We start from the raw sequence: 13,782 nt of genomic DNA, 5'->3' as shown, positions 1-13,782 counted from the left end.
TTTACAATATTGATGTTCTTACATTTTTAAAGACCATATGAATCCTGATAAAATATTAAAATGCATATGTTTACTTTAACTAGTGTAAAATCCTTATCAAAATAATGATCAAGACCCAAATGTAAAACAGTATAATTGACGATAAAAACTCAACTAGCTTCAAAACATATGAAGAGGGAAGTAAAAGTCGACATGTTTCGAGTTTTCAAATATAATCGCCCATTCTCAAGACTTGTCAGGCTTGGATAACTTGTGACTTTTATTATTGGACGCTCAAAACATGTCTATTTTTATTATCATCTATTATTTTTTTAAATCAATGAAGTTTTTATATTTTCGATTCAGTTTCTTGGGATTATCCATTTAGTTACACAACATATTAAATTATTTCACTCCATGTTAAAATAAGTTTTACATATGTTATAGGCACAGGTTCTTAGATTGAAAAAATAATAATTCACTACTTTGTAAAAAAATTAATGCAGTAAAAAAAAATCTTTTTTTTGCTGCAAGCCTTAACATTTTAGTTTAATGTCATAAAAAAATTCCGTTTACAATTGAAATTTCAAAAGTCGAATGTGAAAATGGAATGTCCCCTAGTACCAGGAATCGAAATTAAATAGTAACAAGGACAACTTTTTTAAACAAGTTAGCGTTTCCGTCCTACTCGAAGTTGTTTGAAAAGGTATTTTTTATATATCGATTCCAAAGTTTATTCTACATATATTTCAGGGTATAATTTCGGAGTATTTCAATCGAGTTTATTTTTACACCCTTATTTGCTTAAAATTATTAAATAATTTACTTAAAATAAATTATTCAAGCTACATGATTTAATGCATTTATAGTATAATAATAAACGGAGCTTCCGACGCATATCCTTAACCTTAATACCGCTATCATTAAATAAATGGAATAAGCTTAGATAAATAATAAAAGTTAATTTTTCCCTCATGTAATTTTGAAGGAATAATATGTTTCGATCAAACAGATTTCATTCTGGAAATAGCGAAATTATTGAGTAGGTCTCTTGGAGCAATATCATTCTTATCCTCTTTTGAAGAAATATAGGAAAAATTAGTTTTCACTGTTTCTGTAAAAAGTATGTTAGCCTACTTGCCACGTTTTTTTTAAAAATTTTTTTTATTGAAATAAGGTCGGAAATTGTGTATTGTGTGCACAGCTTCGGAATCCTTACAAATTTCAATTTTTAGTATTTCCTGATTAACAAAATAAGGCATTTCCCTGATAACAAATTATACTACAATAATATCTTGGAAATCATGCTAAAGTTAAAAATTAAACTAAATAGTTTAGTGTATTATCAGAAAAAAAAATCTACTTGGTATCATAAAGAGTAAAAGATATAATGAAATAATTAGTGAATCACACGTGGTCAGAAAATTAAAAATTTAATTTCACAACTAAGATAGTAGGACGACATTTAAGATACTGAGATATTTTAAGACACTAAAAAAATTGGCTACGTATTCCACAGCTTTTTATGTTCGGTATCTTTATCCTCTTTGTAGTGACTTATAAAACATCAACACTATTTTAGATAATCTAAGTTGAAGTCACAAGAAACAAAAAAAAAAGACAATCAATAATTTATATTCTTTTTTCAAAAAAATAGTATGCTAAGTAAATAATCAGCTGTTTTGCATTAAATAATTTTAAACAGCTGAATGTTTTTAATTTCTTAACAAGGTTTTATTCTTAGCTAGCAGACAATATTTCTTTAAAAAAAACTTGACTATAATTTGAAAAGGAAACCTAAATTAAAGAAAATCTAAATTAAAGTTCTAAAAAATTGATTAGTATGTTAATGAAGAAATAATAAACGTAAAATGGAAAAGAATAAGAATTTTAAAATGTTAAAATTTTATTAAATAGTTGGTAAAATAGTTCTGCGATACACTTCCGGAAATTTCTTTTAAGATTAGGATGATATAGGGTAAACCAACAAATGAAGGAGCATTTCATAGATATTTCTTAGAAATAAGATTTTAAACGTTTTAATTTAGATTGATTGGTAAGAGTAGCTTACTACCTAACAATAGGAAGTTCTTTAACAATGCATTTAGTTATCTGGTCTTTGAGTCTTCTCTGGAAAAAGTTTTGAATTTGTTAGTATCTGATCAACGCCTTGTTTCTTTGACAAAATTATAAGGTCAGTGTTTGTTGTTATCCGTTTAAACTACAATTAATTGCATATAATAATGCTTTTTTTTTCATTGTGAAAAAAAGAATTCAAAATATGGTCATTGAATTTACGTTTTATTTATTTTAAGCATCATAACATAAGCAAGTACTGAGATTAGGGGGTGTTTATTAACTGGATTACGGAACGATGAAAAACCAATGTATAAACAAGTGTTCCTTTACTGGGATTTTTTCAAGTTAATGAAAATAAAAGAAAAATTTTAATTTTCTTGTACCTTTTGTCATATTATAAATCAAAATTATGTTAAAAATAAAAAAAAAAAAAAACAACTTCTAACCAGTGAAGGAACAGGCATGTTCCTTCACTGAGAATAGATTTCCCAGTGAATGAATAGTATGTGTGAAATATGATATTACTTGGATAATTAGTAGTTCAGCGACATAGAGGACTCCTAAAATTCAGTTAAATGTTGTATGAATAGTTCCTATAACTATTTCATTTAAATATGCAAATTTAATTGCTAAATTTATTTAAAGAATTATAATAATAATTAATTTATTATTTATCTTTATAAATGTAGTGATTAGTTATTACATCATACCTTAGACTCCTTAATAAACTATGTTTATTAACTAAATATAACAACTGAATATCATAATAAAAGCTTGAATGGAATCTTTGCAGGATTTTGTGCCAATAATTAGCTAAATTATTATCCTATTGCCGTCTTTAATGTCCTAACGGGAACTGGTAGGAAAAATCCATTTAAAGACAATTATCTAGGTGAAAAATGGGTGAAGTTTTTTTAAGGTGACATCCACCGATAACTCAGTGCAATGCGAAGATAATTTCAAAAGGCAAAACTTCCCTTAGAGAATAATATTCGAAATACTGGTTTTAAGAACTTCAGAGAATCTTTAGGAGGGAAGTAGCCCTGGCATCCTTTTATAAAGTGATTGCATTTACAATGCGAATGAAACAAGAGTTGAATACTGCCCTTAAACGGGAAAAATCTGCGGCCTTAAAAATTATAAGGGTTTATTTTCTAAAGTACCAAGGAAAGAAAAAGTACCTCCATTGGTAGTTTTTCCTTACAGAAGAATTCGTAGAGATATTACAGAATCAGTCCCTGCTACATACTTCATTGGAAATGAAACGATGACCGCAGCAACATTTTACATATATATATTGCAAATGTTTCTACCCATGGCTAATTAAAAATGCAATCAAATTCCTAATTTTGCTTCTTCTGGATAGGTATAAATCTCATATCAATTTGAAACTGAGCAAGTTTTGTTCCTCAAAACAAATTTTCTGGTTTAGTTTTCTACGTAATTCTTGGAAATCTCGTTAGATCTTGAAAACAAAAGAATTGTAAAACAATATGTCTAGAAAATTTTACATCCATTTTTAAATAAGATTTGAGGCATCAACTGATGAAGTTAAAATGCTTTTATGAAATGCGATATTTTTTCATTCGATGTAGAAAACGTTGACTGTAACAAATGCATGCAAAACAGACACCAAGAGTTAATGAGCAAGACAACTTATCAACAAAACACATGCTTCGAGAGTAACGATGCGCTATTTCTTCAGAAGCTTGAGAAGGAAATCTCACAAGTTATGTTGCAAATTTTTAAAGGAACATTGACAGAAAAGTTTAATCTCCCAAATATCCAATAGCCTGCGCTTTTCTCAATATTGAAGAATTTATTTCAAAAAGAACAATTGTATAATCAAATTTTGGCTCTGAAGCTGAGACAACTAACATTAATAATGAAAGTATCTTGAAAACCGATTTTGAGATAAATCCTCTTGAGGCATTGTTAGTTGCAAAAACGATTGGTTTCATAAGTAACTACTAGATATAAGTCAATGAGAGATGGGTTTTACTCAAACTTCGAAACTCCTTTTTCTCATTTATTATCCAGTGAGGAATTCTTGAAATGGAACTGGAAAATCAAAAGAAATTTCGAAGATACATTGGCCAAAAATTTGGAAAAAAGAGGAAGGTTAAATCAAAAGAAAAAGAAATAAATTACTCATGACGAGGAGAAAAAAAAATACTTAAAAAGATTTTAAAAAAAAGCTTGAAAAATATGAGGAAAAGATTAAACAAAAAAATGATCGAATTATAATAATAATAAAAACATCATCAGATTACACAATGATAAACATTCATAATTTAGAACGGACTATTAAACTGTGAGAAAAAAATGAAAAACATTTTTTTAAAATTATGTATTCAAACATATTTTACTTTCCATTCCATGACTGAAAAAAAAGTAAAATTTTCCACATTAACTATGGTTATATGTCGTAATTCCAAGAAAAATCTTGTTTTTAGACATTTGTGTGGCCTATGGATTCCTAACGAGCATCAAACATTATCAAAATTAAGTGTTCATTCTCTGGAAAATTTAGTGCTTATTCACTGGTAAGAACTGTTCCTTCACTTGGTCATCTTACTACTTATTATTTAAACCACCAAAAGCTTAAAACAATATTATGTAAGTTATCTAACTTTTTTTTACATAATTTGCATTTAATAACAAATATGTCGAAACCATCATTTAGCTAAAATTACAAATTTTGAAATTTTTATGAATTTTTTTTAAAGGCAAGCTAAGCTTAAGTGTTCCTTCATTGTTTAGTTTACCCTATAAGATGTTGAGAAATTTGCGATGTTGTGAGAGATGTTTAAAAATGTTGACTACGTATTTTTATTAATATTTATAAATTATATATTCAAGAAATTGATAAATATATTATTCCAAATCTATGCATACGTATGTATATTATTGAAATTGTATCAGTTATTGAAAAACAAAATAAAAAAAATAAAAAATAATCATATTAAATAAGCACAATCTGGTGTATTCTATCAGAAGCACGCTTTTTTAAAACTAGACATTTGTTGAATAAAGTGTTTTTTATTCAAAATTCTTTACTAAATTGCAAATAAATTATTAAATGACTAAAAAAGAAACATCGTATTTTATAGTGTGAAAGAAATAAAAATAAAAAGATTAGCAAACGATTATTAGTGAAAAAAAATATGAATGAAATTTTACGCTACGCGCGCGAAGTCAAGTTCCTCCCAAGTTTATCACATTTTAATATTAATCGCCCCAATTAGTTATTTCTTTATTGTCGCCAAAATATTTTTTTAAAAATAATTAATTTTAATTTTTCTCAGCTTCTAATAAATAAAAACAGTTGAAACTTTAGATTTTCCAATTGAAAAATATGTAGATTAATATGGTATAAAAAAATTCATACCTTATAATTCAATATTTTTTCATCCTCACTTTAATTAAATAATAAAAAATAATAAATAATTATTAAAAATTATTTTTTGCATGAAATTATCTTTGGGTAAATGAGTTTTATGAGTGGGTGCAATTTTTTTTGAATTGCTTCATTAGTTTTGAAAATATGACTAAAAACGTAAAAAGTGAAATTAACAATTAAAAGTGAAAGTGAAAAAACGTAAAAGTGAAATTAACAGCGATTCAAAGTTCGTACCCCTTAATGTTAATTTCACTTTTTACGTTTTTAGTCATATTTTAAAAACTAAAAAAGCAATTCGATGAAAATTTCACCCAGTCATAAAACTCATTTACCCAAAGATAATTTCACGAAAAAAATAATTTTTAATAATTGTTAATTATTTTTTATTATTTAATTAAATTAAGGATGAAAAATTTTTGAATTATAAGGTATGAATTTTTTTATACCATATTAATCTACATATTTTTCAATTGAAAAATCTAAAGTTTCAACTGTTTTTATTTATTAGAAGCTGAGAAAAATTAAAATTAATTATTTTTAAAAAAATAATTTGGCGACAATGAAGAAATGATTAAATGGGGCGATTAATATTAAAATGTGATAAACTTGCGAGGAACTTGACATCGCGCGCTTAGCATAAAATTTCATTCATATTTTTTTCGCTAATAATCGTTTGCTTATCTTTTCATTTTTATTTTTTTAAGCTATAAAATACGATGTTTCTTTTTTAGTCGTCTAAAATTCTATTTGAAATTTAGTAAAGAAATTTGAATAAAACATTTTATTGAATAAAATACATTTTATTCAGAGAATGTGGAGTTTTATAAAAGCATGCTTCTGATAGAATATGATTATACAACAGATTGTGCTTCTTTAATGTGATTATTTTTTATTTTTTAGTTTTTTTTTCTCAATAACTGATAAAATTTCAATAATATACATACGAATGAATAAATTTGGAATAAAATATTCATCAATTTCTTGAATATATATTTTATGAATATTAATAAAAATACGTAGTCAACATTTTTAAGCATCTCTCACAACATCGCAAATTTCTCAAAATCTTATAGGGTAAACTAACCAGTGAAGGAATACTTAAGCTTAGCTTGTCTTTAAAAAAAAATCATATAAATTTCAAAATTTGTAATTTTAGCTAAATGACGTATTTGTTATATATATATATATATATATATATATATATATATATATATATATATATATATATATATATATATATATATATATATATATATATATATATATATATATATATATATATATATATATATATATATATATATATATATATATATATATATATATTTATATATATATATATATGAAATAACGGTGGAACCACACCGTTATTTTTTAGTAATTTAAGAGTCAGAGCATCATGATTAACGAGTCCAGTTTCGGCATAATCTTTTATTTAGCTAAACGATGGTGAAATAGCAGTTTCACCCCTCTCCAGACGGAGAGGGAGAGACAGAGTTACAGCCAGATCTGACGAAGTTTAGTTGGTAAACATTATACACCAAAAAGTCACGCAAAAACACTGCTCCTGCATTTTATAGGATGATTAAAAGTTGTGAAGAGGTTAGTCATATTGCCTTTTTCTGTATTCTTACGCCTCATCAATTTATTTATTACTCAAAGAAAATTGTTTAATCTTTCCTTATATGGAAGTGAAAGATCTTAAAATAACTTCTCTTTTGAAGTATAAATCTAATTATTATTCATTGGCATGTTTTTAGCCTTGAAGTCCCAAAATAGAATTTCTACCCTTATCTTTCACTAAAGATATTTTATGAAAACGAATGAAGTTTTAATGCTTTTATGAATACAAAAGTATTTATAATTTTTGTATTACATATATATATATATATATATATATATATATATATATATATATATATATATATATATATATATATATATATATATATATATATATATATATATATATATATATATATATATATATATATATAGAAAACAAAAATAATCATAGTAGCAGTATTTGGTGGTAAATGTAGCTTATCGTAATTGAAGAATATGCTGTGCGACATTTTATGGAGAATTTGCGAACGTAAGTTTCAGAATGTATCGAAACATGTGGATGCTATTTGCTAATCATCTTTATCCAAAGAAAACCATGTAACGTAAATATCTAGCAAAATGAAGCAATTTAAACAATGAATCATACAATATGCAACATATTATTTCAATATCTTATTCTTAAACATAACATATTTCAATTTTTTTAAATTGCCACTAAACATTCAGCAATTCCTTCAGTTATAGAAAAAAGAAATATCCTAAATTATAGAAAACCTTGTGAATGTGCATTAGAATTACTATACAATCTACATTTTATTTTTCAAGCACTTTTTTTTTCTTCAAACTTTCGTGCCTAGAAGACTCGATTAAAGCTGTAAAAATCTCTATCCCTAAAATTTTGTATATAGCTATTATAAGTTACGCTAATTTGATTTTAGTATGAAATCCTCGAATAAACATAGCAAAAATAGCATAATCTAAATAATATCAGATAAAAAGTTCATGTATTTAAATTCTGAAAACTTATAAATCGATTCAAATTTTCTTTTCAAAGGAGATTAAAATAATTTTTTTTCTTTTCTTTTTTTTTTTTTTTTTGCTTTTTGGACATAAATAAACTTAAAAATTGTCTATTGCCTAAAAACTTCGAGATGTTTTCTATTAACTATTAATTAAACCTCTCAGAGCAATCACAAAACATTATTTCAATTTTTTTACAGTCAGAAATTGGTTGCCTAGCAACCTAGTAAAATTAAGCGTTTCTCTTTTGAATCAGTCAATGGGTTATCTTAAAATATTTATTTGCGCAGGCGACTTTTTTTGGCGGTTTTCTGGACTATCGCCAAATATATAAACCTTTATTGCAACCCAATTTACGACCCAATTGTTTTAAAATTTTTTCTACCCCCCCCTAATTCAAGTGTCTAGATTCCAAATGTGTAAAAAAAAATATATGTTTATTCAGAGAAAGTACGTTTTTGTGTCTGATTTCGTAACTTAATTAATAGTTAGCACTAATTAATTAGCATATTTGAGGTCACCCCCAGGAACCATTAAGATTGACACTTAGTTCGTGAAAATCGGATCATTAGAACGAAAGTTATTCAGGGTGATATCTTTTTTTTTTGCTGACTGTACTACTTTTTTCTCAATGACTGCTCTTTTTACATCATTTCAGCATTTGCGGCCTGGCATCAAAGGGAAAGTAATAGATTAGCATCAATGGGTTAGTAATGGATTAGTATAGTGTGTTGATAATTCTGAAACCGGTTTTAGTCTATAATAAGTAATGGGTATACAGATTCTCACATTAGTAAGTTTTAATCTGTAAGTATAAATGGCAAAGTTCGCTTTTTTGATCAGTTAGTACAAAATACTGAGCTGTAGAATTTCATGAAAACTGGATTGTGGAATAATAAAAAATAATATTTAAAAGAAATGTAATTAAAAAATTAAAAAAAAAATCGTGAGATGACGCTTTTCTCTAAAAACCAGCCAGACAGATCACACTAGACTTGAATCCTTGCTTCTTTGGTTGAGGGGATAATTGAAAGACTTAATCGACCGTGATATCCCATAACATCTATTTCAAAACTTGAAAATAGCGTGGGTTATAATTGAAAATAGCATATATAATGTGCGTAACATTTTCAAGCATACATAGCTTTCAACGATTGCACAGAGTACAAAAAAAATAAACATGCCACCATGAATAACTTTTGATTTAAGGATCTTAAAAATTACGAAAAAATTGTATATTTTCCAACTCAAAATTTATTTTCCATTATCATTAAATGAAATGATAAAAAATAATAAATAATTACTGAAATTTATTTTTTTCATGGAATTATTTTTGAATAAACGAATTTTACAATTTTGTGCAAAACATTTCTCAATTCGCTTAAAAGATTCTCGAGATATGCCGAAAATTAAGCGAAAAGTGAAATAAACATTTAGGGGTCCAAACTTGGGATTGAATAGCTCTCTTTACCAAACTATTGGGACAAATTTCCAAGTTTGCCCCCTCCCGTATTTTGAGGGCCATAAATGCCAATACGTCAAATAATGGTGCGGTTATTCAGAAAAAATATGCTTTTGTTACTGATTTCTCAACTTAAAATATCGTCTGAATTAATTAATCAGCATATTTGAGGTCATTCCCTCAACCTTAAGATTGAGTCCTAGAAGTGAAGATCCGATCATTACATCAATTATTATTCAGGGTAGTTCAATATTTTTATTTTGAGCCTGTGCGCGCAGATTTGTAACAAGCAATAGTGGATCCCATATTGCGCAAGTTTCTGAAATGTTGCATATTATTTATGTTAGTCACACCTGCTTTCTATAAAGATACGATACTCCAGCCAGTGCTAGATTTTTTGGGGGAGAGTTTTGGTCTTCTGTACATATGCCTATGCGTGTATGTACAGTTTTCTTAAGGTACGCTCATTATTGATACAGTTACTTACTTAGATATAACACTGCTTAAATTTATGACAACAAATTACAAAATGCATCATATAGTTAATAATAAAATGAAATCAATTTTTACCATGATTTATCATGTACGAACTTGCATCAGGACCAAGTGTATCGTAAAGAGGAACTATTGGTGTAGAATAGTACAGACAACCATACATTGCTATGACCCACTGAAAATGTAAATTATCTTAGTGAAAGCAATCACGTGTAAGCACGATATAATTATGCATATGATACGAATGAATCGTATAAATTAAATATCAAAATGAATACCTACTTCTACTGAATTTTTGCCATAAATTCCTACTTTACTGAGTTGTCCAAGATCCGCTCCTATGTTAATTAGACCTGATCCAAAATTGATTGCTTTTTCTCTAAACTGAAATGATATTTGTAATTATGAAAAGAATGATTTTATAAAATCGAATTCAGAATTATATTCTGTTGTGGTTGTTGTCGTAGGCTATTTAGGCAATAGAGGCGATTGCTCTTGTTTTCCAGTGGCGCCATCTATTGCAAAGAATTCGACTTCTGCCTCACCTGTACGCCACACTTGTTTATAGAGTAAACCCATTCATTCATCCACAGATCGTAATTTTGACATAAGCCGAAGAATGATCTACCTCCAATTCAGTACCCCCGAAGTATTATTTTTTCTGGGGGGGGGGACTCATTATATTATAGAGGACTCTATGACCCGACAAATTTAATGTGCACCAGTCACTGTTGACTAAACGGGGAGTATTCGGCCGGCTGGGTTCGAACTCCCGTTCTTACGAGCGTGAGTACAGCGCCATGCCAACCAGGCTATCCTGGCCCCAGAATTATATTCCACTTACGTATTTTACTTTCTTAAAATTATGATATTTCAACCGTATTAACAGGAAAATTTTAAAAAGATGGTCTTTTTTTTTTAAATGCAATCGATACTTCATGCAACATACGTTTTTTATACACAAAATCTTGATTGATCAAAAATATTAGAAAGATTTAATAAGTAACATAACATAATTGCTATAATTTAAGGGCTGTGACCTAGAGATAATTATGAAATGTTTCTCATACTTTTTCTTTTTCTGAATATTATGATAGGCTAATATCTTAATAAAACAAGTTTTTCAAGAAATAAACCATAAATAAATAAATACTAATCCTTGAGTTTGATACACTGACATAAATTCTAGGTTTTGATATCAAAATAACTTTGAAATAGTTGCAAAGAAGATCCATTATTATTCTCGCTACAACGGCTAACCGTGTTTAATTTTATGTATTTAACCATCCATAAAAACATCCATAACCATCTATTTAACCATCCATAACCATATATTTTACCATCCATAGCTGTCTACTTTTTCAAGTCTTAGTCTTAGTCGTGTGGGTTGGTCGGGGTCCCTGAGGCCAAGATGGCCCTTTACCCCTTCATCGTGAAGTAAGGATCGTTGAGGTGAAGCACTGAGGTGTCAAGCATAATGCTAAAGTTGAAGTGGGGAGAAAATGGCACATTGCCATGGTGCGGAAAAGCTGTGGTGACTTGAAAAAGAGTTGAGAGTAATCGACAAAAATGAAGTCCACTGTGCTTTGCTTGAGGAAAACATCTCGCTGTTTTAAGATTACTTATCTCGAATTGATAATTAACATCTCCAGTCTCCGCTAGTAACTAAACTGGTGAGGACCCGAAGGACAATAGATGTTAGTAAAGCCAGACTCCTACTTGCGAAACATGCTTCGACCAGTCGGTTTCAAAAGCAAATGGCCGCCATTAACATGTTGGACAGGCCTAAATGCTACTAACGAAAGGTCAATGCAATCATCACGTTCACGTACGTCGAGGCTAAACAAGTTACTACTGCCGCTTAAACGGTGTGTTCACGTTGGCTGGATTTGAAAACTATTTCATCTTGATGTTCTGTCTTTCAAACATTGATCAGTGATCGACGTCGCAGAAGAACTGCAGTCATCAGGCTTGCATCAAACGCTCACAAAGAGAGGAAGAGATCATCGCTAAGGCAGGGAGGTGGTGACGACTGGCTGGCCGGAACTCATCGTTGGTCATCCCGCTGACTGGCGATTGAGCCCCCGGCTCGGAGAACTCGCAAGGCACGTCCGTCTCCTAAGGCGTCTTCATCACTACTTTTTCAAATAAATGAGAACACATTATGGTAAAAAAAAAAAAAAAAATAACTCGGTATACAGTACCTATGCCAATTTTGCTTTTACTGTTAACTATCGCGTTTAGCTTTATGCTGTTAGCCCTCCATTAAAAAAACTTCTATAACCATCTATTGAAACATCCATAAACATCTACTTTTTTGAATATAAGAGAACACATTATTTTAAAAAAAGAACATTGATATATCAGTATACAGTACCTACGTCGATTTTGAATTTTCTTGCATTTCTATTTCTGAACTATAAAAAATTTCGGTATAAAACTTCAAGGCAAAGCAGTTAACAGAGCTTGCCATATTAAAAGACAATAGATAAACTTACTTCTGAGTAAATTAGCCAAGAATATTCCGAAGGGGAACTTCGCCAGCCAACACAGTGACCATCTCCTATGACAAAGAAGTATTAAACATTAGTTATCCAACAGATCCCTTGGAGAATAACTATGCAGAAATTCTATCCAACTGCCACGTGTCATCGTTTTCATACCTATTTTTATCGAATTCGGATACTGGATATGCAGCAGTGAAAGCTGAACATTTTTCCTGTCTGTTCAGCTTTTAGAACAAAGAACTGCATATTTTCCTTATATTGAAATGGTAAAGTTGGGCTGAAAGAATATGCATATATATACACAAAAATAGAAGACACTTTCAGTTTTTGAAATTTTTTTTAAAATTTTTTTCAAGATATACTTAAAAGACCATTTTGCAAAATTAGAAGTAATTAGTTCAGGCGATTTTTCAATAAGTTTGAAACTTTCAAAGATTTCAGAGATCTGCAATAAATTACGAAAGAAAATAAATAGTTTTGAATATCCCGTGGCAGAAAATTAAGCTATGAGTTTGTACTTTATAGAGATTACTTTGGTTTTTATTTGCAATAATTGAATAAAATTTAATAAATCAAAGCTTAAAAATTTATGGAGATATAAACAATTTAATAAAAAACTAATTTTCTTGTGGTGTATTTTTTGGTCCATAACTTAAAAAAATATTTTAAAAAATTAAGCTAACTTTTTATAAGTAATTAAAAAATAATTACAAAATTATTATTTTTAAATTTGAACAAAAAATCGTTAAAAATTATTTAAGTTATGACTATTTGAAGTAGTGATTTTATACTGCGCTTTGCGAAGGAAAAATAAATATTTAAAAAAAATATATCTTTCATAATTTTGTAGTGAATCGTATTTGGCAACTAATAAAGAAGTCTTATTAGAATATCTGTCAAATTTAAAAAGTTTCAACCAATTTTTCTAATCATTTTTTGTTCTTTCTAAAAGAAAGCTCAAAATGGTAAGGGGTTTTCTTCAAACCTCATTTTGTCCTATTAAATAAGATTTATTGAAACTGACACCGGCATTGTGGGCTTCTCTAATTAAAGACTGTTTTCTTTTGCCAATTTCTCTTTTTATACCATCACTTTTTGGTGTCCGGACAATTATTATAAGGTATTCTCATTTTTTATTAAATTTTGTCTTATAGTACAAAATGAAATTTGTGGAAAATCCCTTATTTTGACCTTTTTTCTTTAAAGAAGTACAAAACTGCGAAGAAAATTGCTTGAAATTCTTTACATTTCTAAGATATTCAAATAAGATT

The 13,782-nt window shown here is 28.3% G+C and overlaps 1 protein-coding gene across 2 annotated transcripts in view; it reads right to left on the bottom strand.

Annotated features, from left to right (window-relative positions):
* The window catches only part of LOC122272056 (long-chain-fatty-acid--CoA ligase 6), a 75,460-nt gene that overhangs the window by 39,117 nt on the left and 22,561 nt on the right, over positions 1 to 13,782 (bottom strand). For both annotated transcript variants that reach the window (XM_087169339.1, XM_087169338.1), the window contains 3 exons: positions 12,503 to 12,567; positions 10,287 to 10,388; positions 10,080 to 10,179 (listed from right to left, as the gene is read on the bottom strand). In XM_087169339.1, coding sequence (XP_087025465.1) covers positions 10,080 to 10,179; positions 10,287 to 10,388; positions 12,503 to 12,567 — 267 coding nt within the window. The remainder of the gene's footprint in view (positions 1 to 10,079; positions 10,180 to 10,286; positions 10,389 to 12,502; positions 12,568 to 13,782) is intronic.

This window comes from Parasteatoda tepidariorum, chromosome 8 (genome assembly GCF_982258835.1).
Source record: "Parasteatoda tepidariorum strain Cologne lab strain chromosome 8, Ptep-v5.0, whole genome shotgun sequence".
Taxonomy (NCBI): Eukaryota; Metazoa; Arthropoda; class Arachnida; order Araneae; family Theridiidae; genus Parasteatoda; species Parasteatoda tepidariorum.
The sequence above is the reverse complement of the archived record's forward strand: the minus strand, read 5'-3'. Positions and strand labels throughout refer to the sequence as shown.